Source organism: Elaeis guineensis, chromosome 6, assembly GCF_000442705.2.
Source record: "Elaeis guineensis isolate ETL-2024a chromosome 6, EG11, whole genome shotgun sequence".
In the NCBI taxonomy this organism is placed as follows: Eukaryota; Viridiplantae; Streptophyta; class Magnoliopsida; order Arecales; family Arecaceae; genus Elaeis; species Elaeis guineensis.
In genome coordinates this window covers 129289814-129313054 of record NC_025998.2, presented here as the reverse complement: position 1 = coordinate 129313054, position 23241 = coordinate 129289814, and the positions used below count along the sequence as shown (strand labels likewise).

Sequence of the window (23241 nt, the reverse complement as noted above, 5' to 3'; positions counted from 1 at the left end):
GTTATATAATCTGGTTTGAACTTGTAGTCCAAATAAATCCAAGCCATGTCATATCTGGGATGATCATACACAAAAAAGAGGAATACAGGATTGAAGTGAAGCAGGATAAAGGAATATGAATGCGAATTCTACATGTAATTTCCTGTAGCGGGACATGGTTATTTGCTGTATATGCTTTTTATGACAATCATGGTCTGGATTGTTCATTCAGATACTTATATCCGCATTATGGATTCCAGTATCTTTGGGCCATAGACTCTTAATACTGGGAAAACACTCACTTTGATTCTACGTTTATACAATTCTTTTATTATAAAAAAGACGCTCCTCTCTGTTAGAGGCTTTGAGGAAAACTAGGAGCTATACAGAGACTGTGAGTGTGAATGTGTTAATTTAACAATAAATTTATATATCACGTGGTTGATAATCCAGGCCTTATGCTAGCTACATGGAAGCTTTAACTTTCATGCGGCAGACAAATCAATCTCAAACAAAAAAAAGAAGAAAAAAGAAAAAAAAAATGTTAGATAAATATATAATCATTTGTTTATAAGGTACAAAATCCCAGGGACATGTGAATCAAATATCAGTCACGACCCGATAGCTTGAAAACCCAAATAGCTGTGCAGCAAGCCTCATTATGGTGTTAGCAAAATATCAGATGATTTTCCATCTTTCTTTATGCTTTCATCAGCACATGGTCCAAGCTGAAGCTTATCCCAATCCATCACCAAGAGAGATATTGTATAATTTAATTCACAGAAATTTAACCAAAAAAGTTTTCCAAGGTGAGAGCTATTGTTATGAGTCCCTTCATGCTGCATGAGAGATGTGGAATTTCTTAAAAAATCTTGTCAATGATACAACTTTTCTGCATTCACAGCTATCCTCTCACCCCAAGCTGATCTCAACCACCCCACCAGCTCTACTTTTTTTTAGATTTCTCTACAGTATTTTTTCCTTGCATATTTCTCTGCAGTAAAAAATATAAAAAAATATTTAAGTCATTGTTGTTATTTATCCATTGTCAAGCGATGGGCCCTGCCGGATTGTTATGGCTTGTTCATCCTGATTCCGCTACCCAACAAAACCCGGCTGTGTCTATCTCCGTTGTTTAGGTACTTCCGTGGTGACGCAACTAATTTAAGGATATTTTTCTTTATATAAAGTTATAGAGGATAAAATTAGGAAAATAAAAAAGATGGCGGTTTTTGGTGATCTAAAAAGGCTGGGAACTAATTATGCAACGATGGATATTTAAAAGCAAAAAAAAAAAAAAAAAAAAAAAAGGAAAGAAATTCTCGTTTTTTTTTTATTTGTGTTTATTTTTCACAAGTTGTTCCCAATACCAGCCGATCTCCGGAGCAAACCAGCACGCCGTTTTCCCGTTTTATGCGGCCCCGGCACAGAAATTAAGCGTCGGAATCGCCTCCGAACCACCTCTCCAGGTCAGTAACCCCAAACGGTTTCTTGGATTCTTTCCATGTTCTGTTATTGTTTTCAAGCAATTTCGATGGCCAACGATTGATTTTTTTTTTTTTGGGTTTCTCGCTTGAAATCGAGCTGGTCTTATTGTTCTTTAGTTCAAATCTTGGATCTTTATGTATTGTTTTGGTGGAAGTCTCTGTTTTTAGGTGATTCTTGCGATATTTAGATCAAGAATGTCATGGTTTGTCTTAGAAGCTCCGAAAGATCCCTCTTTTCCGCTGAATGGTTCTTATTAGTTCGACTCAAGGATTCGGTGCGTTTTTATGTCCTGTTGTTTTCTTTTTTCTTTTTCTTTTTTTAAATTTTGTATCACTATGTACTTTAGTAGTTTAACTTTATCATGTGGAAATTGGTTAGTGGGCTCAAACCCAATTCCTTTTCTCTGTGGTTTCTAGGTGATGTTTTGGAGAATGGTCTTTGGGATTTGGATCATTTGGTGTTGATGTGTCACTTTGACTATATTTAATTCCAATTTTATTTCGTATTCCAGCTTTGTACTTGCTTTGATTTCAGCTTTCTTAGTTTTTTTTTTTTTTTTTGAATTTCTAATCTTGGGTTCATTGTTAAGAAGGTTTCTTTTTTGTTCATGGGAAGTATATCAATTGATTATCTTTTGTTTAGATTAGCAATCAACCTTGTTGCCAATTCTATGTATTTAGTTTCTGAACAGAAGGAAATAAAGGGTAAAAGCTGATACATATACACAACTGTTCATCAGGATGACAGGAATTCTCTTTGATCACAAGATCTGAAGACCTTGGGTTTTCTTCTGATGTATGCAGCTGGATTTGTTCAGGTATCAACTTGAACTGTTGAATTTGTTGCTTTTCTGTTTCTGCTGAGTCCATCTATTGCTGGATCTATGGTTTAGTAATACCAGTAACAGTTTCAAACATAATTACTTTCTACAGAGTTACACTCCTTTTATTAGTTTCTGTGGATTGTGTAGGTTTATGCTAACAATATATTGTAAGGATGGGGTTCAAAGAAGGGAACAAGGTGGAGGTTATGAGAAGAAACGAGGATCGCTATTGCTCTTGGATTCCTGCTAAAATTTCATCAATACATGGAGATAAATTCAGTGTCAGATATGACCTATTTCTGACAGCCAAAGAAAAGCCCGTAGTAGAAAGGGTGCGCAAGGAAGATGTTAGGCCATGTCCACCTCCTGTTCATGGAAAGGAGAGGTGGATTGTTGGTGACACAGCTGAGGTGTTCGACCTCCATTCATGGAGGGTTGGAAAGGTAGCAAAAGTTCTGAAGAGAAATCATGTTGTCATCAGACTCTTTGGCTCAATCCAGCTTAGAGAATTTCATGTCTCTAGTCTAAGGGTTCGACAAGCTTGGCATAACAATCAATGGGTTGTGATTGGAAAGGTAGAGGACCAATTTCCACAGTTTTTTAAATCTCTTTTCACTCATCCGTTAATCTGTTATCCATTCTATCTGTCTGACCTTTTTATTGTGATTTTGTGATTAAATATTTTTCTTACATGGTATGATTTAGGGGAACTGTTTATGGTAAAAGTTGTATCACTTTTCTATTTATTTAATTTCATAATTTTGTGTTCTGAATAGAGCTACTTCTGCCTCATCATGTTGTGATTGGTTGCTATTAGTTGTTGTTGATCGTTAAAAAATGTATTCAGAAGTATGATTTATGGTCTATTTCTTCAAATTCCATTAATTCTCATGGATTTGGAAAGGCATTTTTGTGTTTCACTTTTACTTGTTAGTGTGTAGTTCCAAATTTGTCACAGAAAAAGAACTTGTACTACACATCTAGCTTATGATCTCCGTCTTTGTCACATGATTATGAGTTTGCTTTCTTGTGTTCTACACATTGGCATTTTTGGCTTTAACAGATAACTGTAACAACTGCATGCCATCTACATTTGCACTGCACTGCTTCTCAAACTTTTGCTTTTGTGTGAGTTTCTTTGACACTGTTCTAGTATTTTGTAACTTACTGTGTCATAGCCATTAAGCTTAAGGTCAATGGTAATGTATGTGTTGCTAGGAATTTAACATGACATGCGTTAAGCAGCATTTCTTTATAAGCTTACCACATATCCAATGTTTTAAAAGTCATTATACGGTGGGAAGTTCATTTTCAAACTTAGAGTAACATAACCTCTTAAGTATGTTAAACATTTCATATTGTTATGGAACCTTTATGTACTTTGTTTCTGCTCAGAAATTTCTCATAAACACATGAAGCTCTTACATATTTGATGGCATAAATCTTTTATTTTCAGCTTCAATGTGGTAGCAGTTGATAAAAACAAAGGACATGGTTGGACATGTAATCATGTATGCAGGAACAGCTTCATGCTAAATCCTTCAGATGGTTTTACTGACATAATTTGATAATGGGATCTTGATTTGAGTTAGATGAACTCTAATTTAGCATATTTTGAACTATCTGCTTCTTTTTCTGACATTGGCCAGGTTGGGATCAGATCCAGTCAATACAGCTGAATCTCACTTGGCAAATGAAAACTTGCAATAGTGCCATCTAAATCTTGGAGTTTACAATTCAAATATCGGGACTTGATATGATATATATACCAAATATTCCATGTATATAATCTTATTTAACATACACAACATCAGTGTAACTATCTGTGGGAAAATTCCAGATTACATACTTCATGAAATGTCAACAGCATATATTGAATATCATGTGCTTTGAATCCATCTTTGGGATAAAATTTTCTGCTTGTGACACGAAAATAGTATGATGCAAAGCAATTCTAAAGGTAATCTAGAAGGAACTACCACATAAAAATTACAAGACTGAAGCTATTAATTAGTCAACAGCCAGTCTGTGCTGTAAATGTCAAACTTAGTTTAGTAACTGTGGCTCCTGTGATTTTCAACTGAATGCATTTTTGCCCTGTATGCTTATAATTCTTCTTATCAAATATCATTCAGCAGTAGACATTAACTGTGTCCTATGCAAACTAAAATTATGTGCTCCCCGTCTTGTTATGACCATACCCTTTTTGATAATTGCTATTCTTGATGATGTTTACTGCTATTTAAAAAATCCTTTCAGTCACCTCTTGCATTCAGATTCTGGTGGCCGCAAATCAATCTTTAAGTTTCCTTTTTTCTTGTGGAAAGAATATTCCTTTTGTTTGCTTTATTATCTTGTAGGATTAATGGTTGTATTTAGTATTCACTGTCTGGTAAATTCATAAGGAATTTGAAAGATCACTCCTTTTTTATTTCATAATGTATCCCTCATGTAGTTCTTCATCATTGGATGAAAGAGAGTAATGGAAATTGATTTCTAAAGATTGTAAGCATGACCTGGAAAGAGCCAGTCGTATTGCTTCCATTTTGCAACTCTATGCACACAGAAATTCTCAATAGGTTTTCTAATTTATCTGGTTATTGATCTTCTTTCTTTCAGGTTAGTGGAAAAAAGCAATTCATCAATGGCTACAACTGTTCTAGCTCCAAATATAACATAGGCTCAGGTTGTGAAGCACATGAAGGTATATCTGAAGATGCTTGCACTGGACAGAGACATGAGCAAGAAGATCATCATTTTTGCTCATTTTCGCCTGCAAGAACTGGGAAGAAGAATCTCAATTCCCACTGTATCTTACTACCAGATGTTGTGGTTCAAGGTACTGGAAGGAAAAGGAAAGCAAGCCCAAAAATGGATGGGTCTTATCAGCTAACAAAAAGGACACTGCCTAGAAAGATAGATGCTGTTCCTTTATCAAAAGATATGATGGATGAGAATTGTCAGCATTCATCCACTAATGGCAGAATAATTAGATTTTCTGAGATCGTTGTTAATAAGGAGACCAATAATCATGCTATGCATCCATCTTCCATACCTTTGCAAATTATTGAAGAGAATAATACGTGCTCTGTTGCTAGTTGTAGTGATAACAACGTACCAGACTATACTAATGGGAATACAAGAAAATATCCTAGAGATATTGCCAGTAGCTTTTTTGGTGATGCCATGTCTTCATGTCCATCTGAAGCTGAGAAAAAGTACCGATGTGTTTCTGAAGATGAATTAGCCGCCAACGTCCATGAATTAGAACTACATGCATACCAATCTACAGTGAAGGCCTTTTATGCTTTGGGTCCTTTAAGTTGGGAGCAGGAATCACTTTTAACAAATCTTCGTCTCGCTCTTCATATTTCAAATGAAGAACATTTACATCAATTAAGGCACCTGTTATCTGCTCAAAATTTTTGACTCCCACCTAGTGATCCTTATCTTTCAACAAGGTCAGGTAATTTTAGACATATCTCTAACCTTCTTTAAGGATCATTTCCTGGTGTACTTTGTAAATCTTTCTGCTTTGTAGTCAGTGTAGGAGTGGTATAATTGTTAGAATTTCTGTGAACTTGGAAATTCTTGGACTGTACTGTTGTTAGTCTTCTTGTCTAATGTGTGTAAATTTTCCTAGAGTAGCCGAGTACTGCTTCTTGCAATCTTTCAGAACTATGTGCTTCTAACTTAGCTTGATGGCTGGTTAATTATAATGCTAAAACAATTTGTCTCATCATCGAAGTAACTTTTCTGTTGATTATGGCATTGTGCTAAAGTTGCTTCTGCCAACAACCTACTTACCATTCCACCTTATGAATAAATGGCATCAGATTGAGTTAAACAATTGCATTAATGAGCGCTAAACTATTTGAGCTGCTTAAGCATTAGAAGCAAAGCTGTTTACTTGCGTTGCTTAAAGTTATCAGGAGCATGAGAATTTCATATATTTTTAAAGTGTGTGCAAGGCTTATTTTTTGTTGTTGAAATAGAGTTTCATCTATTTATCACACAAAATAAAAGATGTTTTTTCCTTGATACATCGACAGCTTAAATGTCATCACAAGTTATCTATTTAGTTATATTTAGCGGGTAAGCCATGGCGCAACAATAAGGTTGCTCCATCATGACCTGGAGGTCATGGGTTTGATGTATGAAAATAGCTTTTTCATATGGGAGGGTAAGGCTGTGTATGTTTGATCTTTCCCAGATCCTGCAATTGCAGGAGCCTTGTGCATTGGGCTACCTTCTTTTATTTATTTGCTTATATTATAATCATGCTTTTGATTTGCATATTTTCAAAAAAGGGAATTATTATAACTGATTATCAATTAACAGTTATTTATTTTTGTGATTTCACATTTTAATATGATGAAGTGCTGGTTGCAACCTGTGCAAAATGAACAGATCCAGGCTTTTGAGAGGGAGTGTAATGCTAAGAAGAGGATAATTCTTTTTCTGAGAAAATTTGAGTTCCTTTAATATGGTTGGATGATGAAAATAAAGAGCAAATCCTCTTAAAGATTGCATGAATAATGATTCAGACAATTACTCACTTATCATCCTTCCTCTTAAAAGCTATCTCGCATTGCATTCTTTGAGGATTTTTTTTTTGCATTCTTGTGTGAGTGCTAATAGCCTGATACCATACTGGGTGTGTATGACTCCGCCATCATATGCAGATGTTTACTAAATGTTTTTTGGGCAAAATTTCAACCAAATATGTGGTTTAACAATAATCTGAGACAAGTGAGACATGCTCATATGATTTTAGTTTGGCATTTGTAAGGAAGTGTGTTCAGGCTGTTCTATTACTCAGGCAATCGATTGAAAGATTTTTAAGTATGGAGGATCTATACGGTTCAAAATACTTGGAGTGCACATAATACCAAGAACCATGGAAAGTACTTGATGTTCTTGAGTTCTTGATTGAGAGATGGGCTGCAAACCATGGGATCAAATGTATCAGACCTCAGGACCTAGCCATTTCTCAAATGCCCCTTAAAACAAAGGAGCCATCTCTTGCATGCTCCCTCAAGTGTTGGAAAACTGCAAGAATGCTGAAGAATTTAATAATGATGATACGAGAGTAATTGACTTGTTAGAAGAAGCAAAAAAAAGGAAAAATAAGGTAAATTCAGGATTCTCAACAGCAGTAGATATAATGCTTTACTAGAACTAGATAGTGTCAAATTGCAATAAAATCTCTTTATTTAGTTAGCATCAAAGAACTTTCAAAAGGAGCTGGAATTGCTCAAATCAGAGTTTAGATGACAACAGGTTGGTGGCGCTGAAAACTGCATTATGACCAACTATAGTAGTAGCTTTGTCCATAATAGCTAGGTTTATGGCCAGAGTTGCTGTTTCAAGCTGTTTGATTGATGCATGCTTTCTACCCATTTTTCAATGGCATGGAAGGGTCCATTTTGTTCTCAACAAAATAAGGGGTTCCATATATGTTTAATTTTTATTTCCTCATTAGCCTTGGGTTTTGGATTATATTGAATGAAGGTTTTTAGAGTAATTGCAGCTGATTCTTATTTCTCTTTCAAAAAGAGAGGTGTTGATTAGTCTACTCATCAATCTTTTCTGAGGTTCAAGAAATTATGGTTATATTTCATCATTATTGGGGTTTGGAGCTTTATTTATGCTTCTGAATGCAAGATTGCAAGAACCCTTTTCTAGTGGGCTATCTCCTACTTGGTGGTGTTGAAGAATAGGTAGCTAATTTTTAGTCATAAAAGAGGGAGCAGCTGCAAGCATGAAAAGTACTTAATTTGTTATTTCTAAAGGCGATTTACAGTTTCGCAAGTAAACAGCCTAATTGTAATAGTGTCCAAGAAACTGATCGGTTTAAGGGTTCAATGAGTTATTTCGCAAGGTTGAATGACTTGTCTATAAGATAATTGTTGAGAGGCATGTAAGGTTACTGTTACACATGTTCATAAGGAGTGAGCTAGATGCTAAATAAATTTCTTGTTCATGCTGTTGCAGGATATAGAAATGTTTGCCTTGTCTGTTATCCAGTTCTTTACTGTTTCATCATGCAAGCTCATCTTTGATATAGGACTTCGTCTGGAATTTCCTTGCACAGGATTTGTTACCATCATTGTATTCTGTTGTATGTTTGGATCCATGTAAGCACTTCAGGTTTTGATAACAGTTTTAATGGTTACACAGTGGAATCATGCCTTCACATCGTAAGTATGGAGCTGTACCTTAAATTTGTATGCATACTTACTGCTACAATCCGACAAGAAAAGTACTATGCTTCTCGTTTTGTAGTGTCTAAGCTCTTGCTTCCATGCCATTATCTGAGTTTTTATCACTATTGCATACTACTTTCTGGTTCAACATTTCACATCTTTTACATATATTATGTATGAGTTATCATATGTTGAAACCAAACCTGGTTTAGAAGATACAATATTTCTTTGGAGAATGAACAAGAGAAGGGCTTATCCTTGACTCTATTTTTCAAGATGTGTCATATTTCTCTTCACTCTCTGAAGTTTGTCATACTCCAACATTTACTTGTTAAGTTCACTGCTTGATAAAGTGCCTAAAGACCTGAGTAGGTGCACTAGAACTTCTTATGGAAGCTTGATTTGTCAGAAAACTCAAAATGACCACAGGGTTAGTTTGTTGATCATAATTACTACAAGTCTACGTCAAAGCATTTGCCTAACATATTTGATTAGATGCATCACTAGTGTTGCGGAGAATTTAATGAAGGATTTTTATTGAGATTAATATGTTATGTATGATTCGTAATGATTTTCTTAGACATGAAGTATTAGGGTATGAGATTAGGATTGGTGACATCTAGAATGACAAATTGCACATTTTGTAGCCTCCATTTTCATTTCTTATTTCCAATTCATCAGTATATAAACAGAAACTGATGTACAAAATATTACAGATGTGGGCCTCTAAATAAGATTTCGCATATTAAAGATGGGGTTGGCAGATTTTTTCCAGAAGAAAGAACTGGTAGATGGAACTTTAGGACCTGTTTGGGTAATCCCATAGGATTGGGATGGATTTCTTTCACAAAGGATGGAGTGGTCGAGGATTCGCTTGCTGGTAATCACACGTCACCTTAAAAAAGGGATATGGCTTGTTCTCATTATAAATCTATAGTTAGCTTTTCAATCCAGTATGAAAGGGAAAGTTAGCAGTCTTTACGAATTATTTTGCATATAAGTATTTCCAAGCTACCCATTGGGACAAGCATAGTGAGGGTCTAGATTCGCCCCAAGGAGTGGAAGTTAGGGGTTTTTCCCTTCGTTCTTTCTTTTTGGCATACTCGTATCTTCGCTTTCAATTGTGAAGGCCTTAGAGCGAGTTGAAAGCATAGTATATTCTCTTTCGAGTGCTTCATCCAATACAGCCACTGGGAGTTCTTCTGCCGTGTCCTCCGTGTTTGGCCAGCTCGCAGCTAAACCAAGAAGAGAACGAAGAAGACGCAGATGCAGGAAGCAATTGAAGGTGTTCGAGTTTCTTCAATATAGTCGAAGACACATGGCATGCACTGTAGTTTTTCAGTTGGGAAGGAATGATTTATCGGAGGAGCTTTGAAGGACTACTATTACGTTGCCTGTCAGCTGAAGAAGCCAAAAACGCTTTGACAGAAGTTCATGAAGGTGCGTGCAGAATAAGGTGGCCTGAGATTATATAGGTAGTTGTTGAGAATGGGGTACTACTGGCCATCTATGGTCACCTTGGAGACAATAAAAAACTGTCATTCTGCGGCTAGATCTCTGTATAGAAAACAGACCTTTCAGCCCGTACTGGGCCCTTTAAACTCATAATTTCATAGTTGAAAGATGCCCATCTAAGTGATCCTTGGCTTGAGAGCACCATCTTTTCTCATTTTCGGATGATTGTCCCCGGGCCTTCTCTTTTGAAGTGGTGCTGGACTGAGACTAGGCAACTGAGCTATATCAGGGACTTAGCCTTCGATAGAATTGGAATCTTCGACTGAAACGAAGCACCTCGAGAGTCGAACTCGAGTATTTTTTATGCAGTACCTTTTGCATTCATGGATGGGGCAGCCGACATGTGCATGGCCCATATAGAGCCAACACCCCTCGAGCCTAAATCTTGGAGTAAAAAAAATTAAAAAAAAAAAAATCTGTACGAGGCCCTTTTTTTTTTTTTTCTTCCTGCTGGCTAGGGCAGGCCTGATAGAGTTGTGCTTAATACTTGGCCCTGACCAGGTTTGATGTTTTCAGTCAAACTAGGGTTGGGACTCAAGCGAGCCAGCAAGCCTGAATCCTGTAAGACATTCATGTAGGAAGATCCAAACAGATCGTTAATTAATACATTGAAAAACGTCAAAGATGAGAGGGCATAGAAAATTCAGCTATAAGAAGCATACGGTGGTGCCAATTTTGTCATATTTACAAGCTCATTGTTTTATGTCTAATCTGTTAGAACTCCCTTGAACACTCACCAGCGAAGCTCTAGGGAAATGAGTTTCTAATAATCGAATTTATTGAGTTTCCGAGCAACACAAGAGATGGCCATTGATCATCAATAACCCTTTTTCATTACCAATCGACATCAGTCATGCTTCATGTTCTGAGAACAAATATATTTTAACCATGAAAATCCAGCACACCAAACATTGAAAGTGAGGTTATCTGTAATAAATTGGAGGAGGGTTTGATAATGGAGCAACATGAACAAACACAAGATTAGATTCCAAATAGGCTAATTGGATACGGAGAGCCGAAACAGCTGAAAGAAATCTAAGATCATAGCAGTTCCTGAAATACACTCTTATACCAAAAGAAAAAGAAAAAAAAAAAAAAACACAATATATATGGAGATGAGCCACGGCAAACCATGAAATGAACTTGTATGGTTTTTTAAGACATGCCCCAAACGTTGCATTGGCCTAGATTGGATTGAGCATCAGGGTAAAAGCTCAACTTTGACATCTTCGAGTAGCAAAAGTTTAGCCATCTACATGCTATCCAGACATCAAATGACTCTTATGTTGCATGAGCATCAATGTTGTGTCAATAAAAAAAGATTCGTGTTGTATCCATCCATACATCAAATCACTCTTACGTTGCATGAGTATTAGTGTTGCGTTAATAAAAAAGATTCATGTTATATCTTTTGCACGAAAGAATGATTTGCCTTCATGATATACCCCATTGGATCGCATAATAGCTGCCATGAGATCTGCATAGACAGATTAAAGAGAAAGCTTAGAAGGCTTTGAGAGTTGTGCGATGCATGATTTAATGGTTGATGTCGTAAAAGAAGATCAAGCATTTGTTTGCATACAATTCAGCATAAGATACAATCAACTCGGGCAAAAATATTTTAGTAGCTCAAAAATGTTACCCAAATAGTCATTGGTGAGGTGTATTTCATTTTTTTAAATTGATATCATAAAATGTACCACTTAGTATCTATTTTTTTATAGATAAATATTATAAAAAAATTAATCAATTTTTCATTAAATATATTTATCCATATTCTCATATTTTTCAAGATGGATAAGTTAGTATTTATTCATAAAATAGAAGAAAAATCTGATCCACTTGGAGATGGTTAAATCATTTTTTTATTAGTCAAAAATATAAATATTTATTTTTATTCTTAAAATACTTCATTCTTATTTTCAATACTTCCATCATTCAATGCCTAATAACTCAATCATCTATTTTTTTTAAACATAAAAAAAATAAAAAAATATTATAAAAAATATGAATCAATTTTAGTAATTTATCCGAAAAAATATTAGTGCAATATAAAAAAAATGAATATATTATTTTTCTATTTAAATATTATTTGAAAAATATTTATTTTGAAAAATATAGATTTTTAAATAAAATTTTTATCCATAAAAAAATGGACTGTTAATGTAACTCATAATAATATTTAACCGATGAACCATAAAAAGATAAAATGGCCCTCGTTAGTCCTGCAATATAAAGGACATCACGCACACATCCATTAGAATCTATGACTCAAGTTTACGGTAGACGCTATAACGCCATAACAGCCATTACGTCAAACCACGCATGATTTATTATTATAAATTAAAGTTATCAAGCTGATAGGTGACCGTAGCTTTCTAGATGAGTGAAATTTAAAAGAAATCCACGTCAGCATGCCACGATGGCACCATGGATTTGAGCGTTACGTTTGGCTCCCAAATTTAATTTCTTCTCTTCTTCTTTATTTGGAGGCTATAAATATATAATCGCCTCTCCAACGGGCGGAGGCGGCAAATCCTCCCATTCCTCTCTTTTCTCTCTCTTTCTCATTTCGAATTAGGGTTTTCTGTGGTTACCCCTTGTAATCATTTGCTATCTCTTCGACCAGAGAAACCCTCCGATCCCCGCCATTGGAGGACCTTCGCCCTCCTCCCGTCTGCTCTTCTTAGTCTCGTCCCTGCCGCTCGTCACTCTCTCTTCCACGTGAGATCCTCCGTTCCCCCCCTTTTTACCTTTTTCCCCCACTTCCAGCTTTGGTTTTTATATTTCATCAGTTTCTTTGTCAAGATCCCAACTTTTGTAATACAACGAGATCACAAAGAAGCTCCTTTCTTTCAGAATTTTCTTTCCCCCACCCCTTCACGCCCCTTTTTCCCTCCATTTTTCCATGTTCCTTTGATGTTTCTCATGTTTCATGTGCCCCTGCAGATTGTTAACTCTCAGAAATTTTCTTGTCTGTCATCATCTCTCGATCTTGTCTTCAAATTTGTATAAATTGAGATTTTTTTTTTCCTTTTTGATTTGTTTCACATGTTGAAGTTGTTTCAGGGGGGAAAAAAAACAAAAAGAAGTAAACTTTGGCCCGTGCTGTCTCTCAGATTGAAGTGTGGCGGCTGTCTACTGGATCCTGTAGAAGATGGGAGCATTTATATCGAGATTCTGGTTGATGTTGTTCCCTGCAAAGGAATACAAGATTGTGGTTGTGGGATTGGATAATGCTGGAAAAACCACGACGCTCTATAAGCTACACCTTGGGGAGGCTGTAACCACGACTCCTACGGTTGGGAGCAATGTTGAAGAAGTGGTCTACAAGAACGTACGGTTTGAGGTGAGCACTTGCCGTTTTATTTTCTTTTCCAATGATAATTTGCAGCGGTATGATGGGCCTTGTGATATTGAGGATGGTATCTTATTTACTTATTGGTGCTCTTTTGTTAGCATGTCTTGGTCCTTATCTATAACTAGTTACATTCATGCCCATTTGCAGGAGGAAATCACCATAGGTTTAGAAAAAACCAAGAATATGTCGTTAATTACCTCATGAATTTGGGAAAACTCACATTAGGTGACCTTAATAAAGTGAAATAGAGAATAAAAGGCAGTTAATGAAATTTCATTAATTTCTTGATCGCTACATGCCTTAACCAGGAGCAGATCCACACATAGCTTTTGTATTATAAATGAAAAGGACAATAAATAGAATGTAGAAAAGATAAAAGACAACAGATGGAGGATAAGTAATAATGAATAGAGGTGGAAGAAAAAAGGCAGAACATGTGTTAGATGTTAGAAGAAAATCTATTAAAACATTGAGCAACCTGAGTTTTTTTATGAACCGCATTAATGGGCAGAGAAAAATGTAGGCAATCCGATTCCCAATTATGCACACACACCAGCTACAAATCCTTAAGCAACGCAGATTTTTTTATGGGCTATGTTAAGCAGCAGAGATCGAAGCAGACAATCCCAGATCCAAATAATATTTGACTCAAATTTCAAAATCTGCAAGCAAAATATGTATTGTGTTGGTTGAATCCAAGACTTGTGTGGAGACAAGTTCCAAAAATGTAGATGGGCGTTTCTCTTCATAATGTAGATTTATCAACAATGTTCTTAGGTCTCATTCCATGAGAGAATTTTATGATTATATTGAAGGGAAAGATGTAATAAATTTTCAAGGGATTTGAGTTTCCAGTTACTTGCGTCTAAGTAATTTTTCACATATGATTTTGTGAAGAAGATCTTTATTTCTAGAAGGTGACATTAATGCCATTTTCTGAGTGCAAGGCGAGAGTGATGGAAGACTTGCTTGTATATATGACAAGGTTCTATGTTCATTATGTCCAAAGATATACAAGTATGGATGACCCTGAAAATTTTGTTTATAGTCTTGTCAGTGAACTTGCTGTACATAGAGTAATGAGGACACTTTGCTTTGGCAAATTTTTACATGTGTTGTAATTAATAAATAGGGCGAATTCTCGAACCCCTTTGACTATTAAATTATTTTATACAACCCCTTTTATTAACATACTGAAACAGGTTATAGATTTGCAAATTAACTCTGTAGAAAGACCATTTGAAATCTGGTACCTTTTAATAGCTGAAGTTTCACAGATCCCAATTTTTGATGTACACTTCCCTTTGGTGTCTCTTTCACTTCCTCAGATCTGTGTGGAGAGAAGCAATGGATTCTCTGAAAAAAAAAAAGAAGAAAAAAAGAAATAGGGCAGTGCCTTTTAGAATTTACAAAATATATGAAGGCTAATTATTCCATTTTGAAATAGTTGCACATATACCTGATAAAGGTAAGCAAAAAGTGGATTTGGATTTTGGATTGGGATCCTCTCCAGTCCAGACATGGACCCAAGAGAATCTGTATCCTCTCCAGTCCACACATGGACCCAAGAGAATCTGTATTTGGATTTGGATTTTGGAAGACTGGCCCTCGTAGTGGAGAGATCCGAATCCTTGGATTTTCCCTCCAAAGAGGAGATGATGTGTTTGTATGTGATTTAGTCATGAGAAAATATGCACATTGATATTCTCCTTTTTTTGGGGCTTGCATAGTACTAAACTCGATGCTTTATGTCCCCTCACCATCACTTCCCAAATTCCCCACCTTCTCAGAATTATTTTCAGATTACAACATCTAAGTCTTACTACATTATGTCAATACATGCCAAGTTAAGTGCATCATGGACTGAACTAATACTTCATGACTATTAATGCAATTCAAGCACAACATTGTAGATGGAAATCTAAAAATAAGCATGTGATATAAATAAATGATATAATTACTGAAAATAGTTTCAGACTTTTTAAGTGAGTTGGAGCTCCCCGTGCTCTACCGGGTGACCTTAGTAAAAGAGGCACACTGTATTTTATAACGTCATAATGGTCAATTGGTATAATGTTACAGTGTGAAGGGGGAACAGTGTGATGATATTGCAGTGCACCAAAACAACTACAGTGGTTAAGTTTAACGCTGTGATGGTTGGTAGGAAAAGTGAAGATTGAGAAAATGATTAATAAAAAGTGTTCTGATTGTAGCTGTAACAAGCTTTCAGTATGCTGGTGCTCCTTCGTGTATGTTCATGACAGTTGAATAATGCTTCTGATGCAGTACAGGGGGGCAGACTGTTTTCTTACAGTATCACACCATCCATATTAGTATAATCCACTGCTCTTAAGCCTCTAATGATTTGTCTACCCAGGTTTGGGATCTGGGCGGACAAGAAATGTTGAGAGCCTCATGGGCAACATACTATCGAGGTACTCATGCTGTCATTGTGGTGATAGACAGCACCGATCGAGCCCGGATCACCATTATGAAAGATGAGCTCTTCAGGTTACTTCAGCATGGGGACCTTGAGCATTCTGTAGTGCTAGTCTTTGCAAACAAGCAGGACCTTAAGGATGCCATGTCCCCAGCTGAGATAACCGATGCCCTCGCCCTCCATAGCATCAAGAACCATGACTGGCACATCCAGGCCTGCTGTGCTCTCAAAGGTGAAGGGCTATATGATGGCCTGGGATGGATAGCTCAGCGAGTCGGTGGCAGCCCTGCAACAAATTAAAGTTGGGGAGGTTCTTCTCATGTATCATCCCACAGGGGACTAGGTTGTAAGTTTATGAGGAGAGTGTTCTTTCTGCACAATCACATATGTCAGCATTTTTTCTTCCTTTCTCATTTCAACTCTACAAATCAAATTATGGTGTATAAAATATGTACGTGATTAGCTTCAGAAGAATTTGCACTGTTGCGTGAAAAACAAATTCTCTTTCAGTAAATTTTCAGCTCAAAACCATGCAGACAAATAGTCTGAAATAATATCTACTAAAAAAGGTCGAGCAATAGGTATCTTTTGATCTCTCGTTCAATTAGAATCACAGTATCCAGCATTTGCAGCCATGCAGATCTTGAGGTCCTTCGAACCACCGGTCCCAAGATGGGTTTGCAGGGCCATTTGTTCTGCCATGCCAGAAAAAAAACAACATCATCACAGGTCAAAGAGTGGGAAAATATACATCATATCTTCTTCAGTATGGACGATAGTAAGGTTGATGCTTTGATGATTACACTGGGAGAAGAGGATCTGGCCTACTTTCCACTCTGAGCAGCAATCTGGTTAGACACCAAACTTTAAAATCAGTTCCCTTGAGCACTATTGTCATTATTAGAAGCATTAGGGTCATTTGAAACTCTGGTGTGATCTTTTTACATACTCTTGCAATGCAGCTGATACTGTGTCTGTTCTCCCAAGCTCTTCTAACTCTTCCTGTTTGCAACCGTTTTTATTGAAAAGGTTAGTAAGAAGAATCACAATAGTGCCTGACAAAGAAACAAGGTTCTTCTCACCATACACAATAGTTTGCAATATTCTTTTTAATTCTGCTTGTACAGAATAACTTTTATTTCTTATCATCCTGCTCACATAAATGACTAGCCTTTTAAATCTATGAACAATTCAAGTGTAGCTTTATGCACTATAAAGTGTGGTTTGCCGGAACGACTAAACTATGTGACTCAAACAACACAGGAATCTTCGATCTTTTTGGAAATTTCCAGTCTTAAGTGGGAAGACTTGAATAACACAGGAATCCTTGAGATTCTTTGTTTGCTTGAAAGAGAGATTGCTGTTAACCTTGTCGATTGAAGAAAATTTGATTGTCAGGATCATGATAGACATTTCTGTGGAATGTCAATTGAGTGCACCCTTCAAGTCAATCATCAATCAGAACTAAACAAATCCACTGGATAAATTGAGCATTTAGTATGTCTTATCACTTAATTTAAAGAATGTACTTGGAACTTGGTTTGTTTGGCGCCACCATAGAAATTCTCTATATCCAGGTAATCGAACTGCATTGTCCTAAGAGTATTTGCACAACTCATTAATTTGTATAGTCGGATCATAATTTACACATTGTAGCACTAGCATAGAGCTATATTATAATTTGCATGCATATTCTGTTGCAAACTGAAACTCACAAACCTCAAGAAAATGTTTGTCTTTTAGATAGCAAAATGTAATGCATGTTAATGGTTGATTTAAACAGAACAAAAAAAATCCAGCTCCAACAGTTAACTAAGCACACATGCTATGCAAGGTTAGGGACTGGGTGTAGGCACAACCACAATCATCTGACTTTGTCATACATTTGGGACATAAGCAAGCAATGCAGCAGCAGCATTTTAAGATGATATTGGCATATTGGAATCTGATCCTGACAATATCATCCACCACAGATGGGTCATTAACATGTATTTGCAATGCTGTACCATTAATCATAAACCCTGGGAACCTAGACGGGACTTTTTTCCCGAATGATGAAGTTACCTAGCAATTTGATTTATACAAAATGGTCCTCCAATGGATCTAAAATTCACTAAATGCTACATTTCGCAAACAACAGGATGGTGGATGAGAATGGATTTTTCACAACTTAAGAAAGGAAATGTATTTAGAGTGGATGACACACTATACAAGTTCTATATATTTAATTACATATTATAAGACATATCTATAGTATATTAAAAATAGAAGATGGTTTCAAAATTTAGGAATGTTCTATCTGTCAAAAGTGTTTCCAAACAGCCATTAAATTCTGTTCAGTTAATTTCATTAAGTTTAAATAGCATATAAAAGGAAGCATTCGCTGTTTGATATCCACCCCCCAGCCTTTCTTTTTCTCCCTTGACTTCCCCATCAAGGGATGGGTCACTCCCTTCTCGAACTTATTGCCAGACCTCCTAACTTCTCAAAATCTCTCTCTCTCTCTCTCTCTCTCTCTCTCTCACACACACACACACACACACACACACACAGAGCCTTGTCATAAACATAGGCTCCTGATTTCTCTACATCATTTATTCATCTTTCTTAAACATATTATCCTATTTACTATTGATCTAAAGATTGTTTTCGATTTAATTTATCATTTTCTTCCATTTCAATTGGTTTTCCTTTGTCCAATTAGTTCTCTATATTTACAGTTTGTAATCCCTAAACATAAATTAAGTCAAATAACAATATACCTTGCCTTTTATTTCCTCGTTTTCTCTTTTCTGTCTTCTTAATTTTTATACCACATTGTATAATGGTAAAGAAGACAGATTGAAGTGATATGAATGATATAACTGGTTTGGTTACAATCAATTTGTAAGTGATATGAATGGTGAAGATGTACAACAATACGAAAATGATCAATGATGTTGCATATGAGAATGTTCCTTAATGGCAAGAATTATAGGAATTGTCAACAACATGTAACCCATAGCAATAACAACTCTGTTAGAATTTCACCAACCAGGCTTGGTTATGCTATATGTTTCGGTAAATCAAGTTTGGCTTGCCTATGTCTACCAGTTGTGCTAAGACTTAGAAATATTCACTTGCATGCAGCCAATCATCAGATAGCAAGTAGGTAAACACATGCTTAAACATAGCCATACACAATTAAGGATGCAACTTGGGTTGGGCTCAACCCGAACCTTCCTGCCCAAACTGCTCGCTGGGTAGAGTTGGACAGAGATTTTATAAATTTGGGTTGGGCTTGGTCTCAAAAATCCTTGCTTCACCTTAAGTAGGATTGGGTTAGGATTAACCCTTAACCCAATTTGAACTTGACCCGACCCAATAAATAAATAAATGAATAGCTCATATTTATATTTCATATAGATTATTTATATGTTTATACAATTAAATCTTCAATCCTTTTAAATCATGTGTAAGTGTTCCTTGAAGTTTATGAATAATTGAGGCCTCAATTCAACAGATCAATCCAGCAAAGATGTCCCAAATCTTTCTCCTATCTTAAATTAAATACCATTTAACCTGGTTAACATGGCACAACCCAACCCAACCCGAATTTAGCTTAACATTTGGTTAGGTTGGATTTGCTTAGGGTTTACCCTCAATCTGACCCTACCTACCGAGTTGCAGCCCTATATACAACCATGCTTAACACCTCTCAAGCCACCCCCTAACTAGATAAAATAACCTTTCTCTATTATATTTGAAAAATGTGAATAGCATAGTAGTTAGTAGCCTTTTGCAGTCCCTTGCCACTGCAGATACTGGAGAAGAATCCAATGTCTAGAATGTCATCCGTTTATCAGAATTTAGATTCTCTCCACACAACCATTAAACGTGAAAGATTCATCCTCTTTAGGCCTAACAAGAATTAACAAAGATATGACATAAGTCTCTGCAAAATGTCAGTATCCTATATACACTTCAATGTGGAGCCTATGGATGTTGTCAGCAAGTAGACAAGATTTATACTGCAGCTCAAATATAAGTTTAAAGAAAAGCATATAGATCTCATCAGAAAATCAGTAACTAAATGCCAGGAGCTTCACCTAACTTGTCGATGGATTCATTAATCTCGTTACTCCTGACTATGAAAAGAGGAGACATGAAAGTGGTGCATGAGGGCACAACAGCAGATATAGTCCTGCACTGTTTTCCTGTAGATAAGGTTTAGACAGTGCATCGATTCGTAGGACTTGTCATCACTAGGACTTGTCATCACATAGCGAGGAATACTGTGTTTCTGTAAATCATAGAACCATACTTCTCCCCCTCAAAAGAGTTCCCTTTGTGCAATCAAGCTAATGAGAACCTCATCAAATCTAATTTTATTGATTTACAATGCATCCCAGTGATAGAGTAGTTCATTATACGGAAAAAAGGGGGACTTGATTTGCTCATGTTTCAAAGACAATTTCAAAACCATTATTATTATTATTATTATTATTTAAAAAAGTGTATCATCCCACATCCCTTCTGCTTTATCCCTCCTATCAGTTTCTATATGCCAAATCAGGGTCCTCAACAAAAAAAATGCCGACTTAGTACCATGTTTAGGGAACCTGAATATTTGAAGTTAGAACTCTGGAAGCAACCTCAAACTATATGGTGTGGCAATACAGCATTGAAATATGTTGATTTAGGTAATTTGTAACTACAACATGGAAGTCAAATAAAATTAATCTATTTTTACATACAATATATTGTGATTTGTGAGTTCCAAATTGAGGTGTGAGAAACATGCCTCGATTTGAATTTTCCTTCTCCTTTTGAAGTCTGATTAATATGGTCTCCACAACAAGAATCATGAAGGAATCTGAAAGACTAGAAAACTGGTAGTGAGCTACAAAAATGCTAATACTCTACAATATGTAAGTTGAATTATTTTGGGAGACCTTTATTCCTCTTCCTCATCAATCCACTTAACTGAACATCAAACAACCATTTCCCTTACCTTTGTAGCCAATAATCAACAGCCATGAGCATGTTCTCTTTTCTCAACAATCTACCTCCTGACAATGCATGCTTGCTCTACCAAGTTCAGTTCTTGACAAGATTGCAAATCTACCCAAGGACTGCTCATAGCACTCTTTCATAATAATAAAGAAACTCATTAATCTCACTCCCTTTTCAGAGACTTGTTCTATAGAAATCCACTAGTTCAAGAACCAAACTGAGACGCCAAGATCAAATTTTTATTTTACCCTTGTATGAAAAACCAACAAACAAAAAAAAATGTTTTTTTTTAAAAAAAAAGCGAAATCCATGCTCAAGAAAGAAGGTTTTATCCAAAAAAGCAGGAAAAAACAGATCTTTTATTCTCCTAAACTCAATAAAAATCACTTCAGAAAGGAGAAAGATTTCCAACATTTTTACTTGCTTTTCTTTATTCTCCTCCTTATCGATTAGGGCACCAATCAATAGTAAAAGATGGAAAAGAGAAGAAGAAGACGAGAGAGAGAGAGAGAGAGAGAGAGGTGCGCGATTCCAACCTCTAGGAATCGCGCTTCCTGGTCCAGTCGCTTCAGCTCGGCTAAGATCCTGTGCTTTCCCCTTGCCTCGGCCGACGGCGGAGGCTTGTGATCGATGGACGAGGCCTCCACTCCATTGGCCTGCATCCCTGCGGTCCGATTGATTGCCTCCCCTCGCAAATCCGGCGACCACGGGGGAGGAACGGCCGCAGAGATCTCTAGGGGTCCACCACCACCACCTCAGCAGCCGACCACGTCCCCTCTCCTTGTCCTTCGGGCACAAATCCACCGAGCCTCCATTAAAGCACCACAGGTCGAAACGGAGATCCGAGCACAGACCAGAGAGAGAGGAGACTACTCTCGGGCTTAGAAAGGGGGAAGCGGCCAAAAAGAATAATGAAAGGAGAGAAGGTGGCTGTGTTTAAAAAAGCACGCTTTTTCTGCTTCCTTTCTCTTATTTTGATTCTTTCTGATCCGTATGGTGGGTAGGTCAGTGGCTTGGGCAGGAGGAGGGATGCGTAAACCAAGGTTCCAACCACATCATCATCTCCTCACAATGGCACCTTTCAACATTGTAATATATTATTGCTGCTTATTATTTTTATTTTGTTAAAATATGGTTAATTATTTATACAATTTGATACATGTAATTCAATCTTCAGAAGGTGCATGGGCTTCTCTTGTTTCATGCATTTAGAGGAAAATATTTAGGTTAAAAAAAGGGTATATCCGTTGAATGAGGAAATGACTATTAAATGTGAAAACTTTGCGAGGATGTATGCCTGGTTTCTCGAATTTGTATTTATATTAAAGAAAAAACAAACATTATACGAAGTTGAACTCAAATGTCTTCATGTTATATAATGCTAATAATGAAACCATATTTTGCATACAACCTGATTGGATCTTTAGGAATAAAATGACTATTGTTAATGGTCCTTGTTATAAGTTTCGAGTGTGAATGCAGCAAGCAATGTCCATAAAATAAAGAATTATATCACTTGACAAATAATAGATTATCATCAGCATGTTTATTTAAACAAATAGGAACATGGAAACAACAATCATGTTATAATTGAGTTAGCCCACCCAAGCTTTTTAGCCATGGTTGGTCAGCCACCCTGTATATTTCCTTTTAATCCTATTATTTATACATGCATACTATATGAATATGTATGCTAGTGTTGCGCAGGTGCAACATAGATATTTTATTTCAAAATTTGGAAGCATAATAATTCATCATCAGATGGATGCTATTCCACTAATCATGAATGCTTAAGAGTTTACCTGGGCGACCACAAGGTGCATGCAACCTCTCCTTTGCATCTGGGTGGTCTAAACTGAGTTATAGACTTAATCCAAACAGTAAAAAAAAATCTGAGTTTTTCTTTTGTCTTTTTGGATTCCTGAGTCATTTCTGACACGGTGGTTTAGAGATTTCATAGCACCGTTTCTAAGAAACGTGGATTCTCAGACAGGAGAATATAGCAACTGGACAAGTAGCTGTCGGCCTGTCCCACTGCAGCGGCCAATTGGTATCTACTGTTGTGCGATGACCAACAAGCTGGTGTTTTTTTGTGAATGTTATGACTTCTCACATAATAGAATGAGTTTTTTTTCGTCAAAAAAAAAAAAAAAACATATTAGAATGAGTTTTTGAGTAGTTTGAGTATAAAAATTTTATGTGTAAAAAACTTATCATCTACTATAATTTGTCCAACTCACATTCGGATCAGATGGTATACTTATGTATATGAATCTGACCCTTTGCAATAAGATGAGCAGGAGAGCAGATGATTTCAGTGCCAACTGCTATAGTTCTAATCTGAGAAAAGATGAGTAGTTTTTTTTTTTTTTTTAAACAAGTTTAGAGATTGTTCACACACAAACAAATATGAACAAGCTCAAGTGCATGT

The 23241-nt window shown here is 36.3% G+C and overlaps 3 protein-coding genes across 11 annotated transcripts; 2 read left to right on the top strand and 1 right to left on the bottom strand.

Moving 5' to 3' along the window:
* The first annotated feature begins 1074 nt into the window (after window positions 1-1074).
* Window positions 1075-10136, top strand: LOC105046579 (uncharacterized). Of its 8 annotated transcripts, XM_073259839.1 has the most exons (6): window positions 1104-1118; window positions 1353-1448; window positions 1622-1741; window positions 2207-2284; window positions 2438-2865; window positions 4910-6029. In XM_073259839.1, exons 5-6 carry the CDS (start codon window positions 2464-2466, stop codon window positions 5717-5719), a joined length of 1212 nt encoding a protein of 403 aa, XP_073115940.1. In that variant the 5' UTR covers window positions 1104-1118; window positions 1353-1448; window positions 1622-1741; window positions 2207-2284; window positions 2438-2463; the 3' UTR covers window positions 5720-6029. The 8 variants fall into 8 exon arrangements, with proteins under 8 accessions (XP_073115937.1, XP_073115941.1, XP_073115940.1 ...); XM_073259836.1 differs by lacking the exon at window positions 1622-1741 and having other exon boundaries at window positions 1075-1118; XM_073259840.1 differs by lacking the exon at window positions 1622-1741 and having other exon boundaries at window positions 1102-1118; window positions 2159-2284.
* A 2092-nt stretch (window positions 10137-12228) lies between these two features.
* On the top strand, window positions 12229-16115 carry LOC105046581 (uncharacterized). 2 transcript variants are annotated; one of them, XM_073259841.1, is made up of 3 exons: window positions 12229-12738; window positions 13134-13363; window positions 15753-16115. In XM_073259841.1, the coding sequence occupies exons 2-3, from the start codon at window positions 13172-13174 to the stop codon at window positions 16113-16115; spliced, it is 555 nt and encodes a 184-aa protein (XP_073115942.1). In that variant the 5' UTR covers window positions 12229-12738; window positions 13134-13171. The 2 variants fall into 2 exon arrangements, with proteins under 2 accessions (XP_073115942.1, XP_010923514.1); XM_010925212.4 differs by having other exon boundaries at window positions 12231-12738; window positions 13084-13363.
* A 141-nt stretch (window positions 16116-16256) lies between these two features.
* LOC105046580 (guanine nucleotide-binding protein subunit gamma 1) lies at window positions 16257-21855 on the bottom strand. The gene is made up of 4 exons (XM_010925211.4): window positions 21347-21855; window positions 16765-16817; window positions 16619-16663; window positions 16257-16510 (listed from the first exon to the last, which is right to left on the bottom strand). Exons 1-4 carry the CDS (start codon window positions 21470-21472, stop codon window positions 16426-16428), a joined length of 309 nt encoding a protein of 102 aa, XP_010923513.1. The 5' UTR covers window positions 21473-21855; the 3' UTR covers window positions 16257-16425.
* Window positions 21856-23241: the final 1386 nt, after the last annotated feature.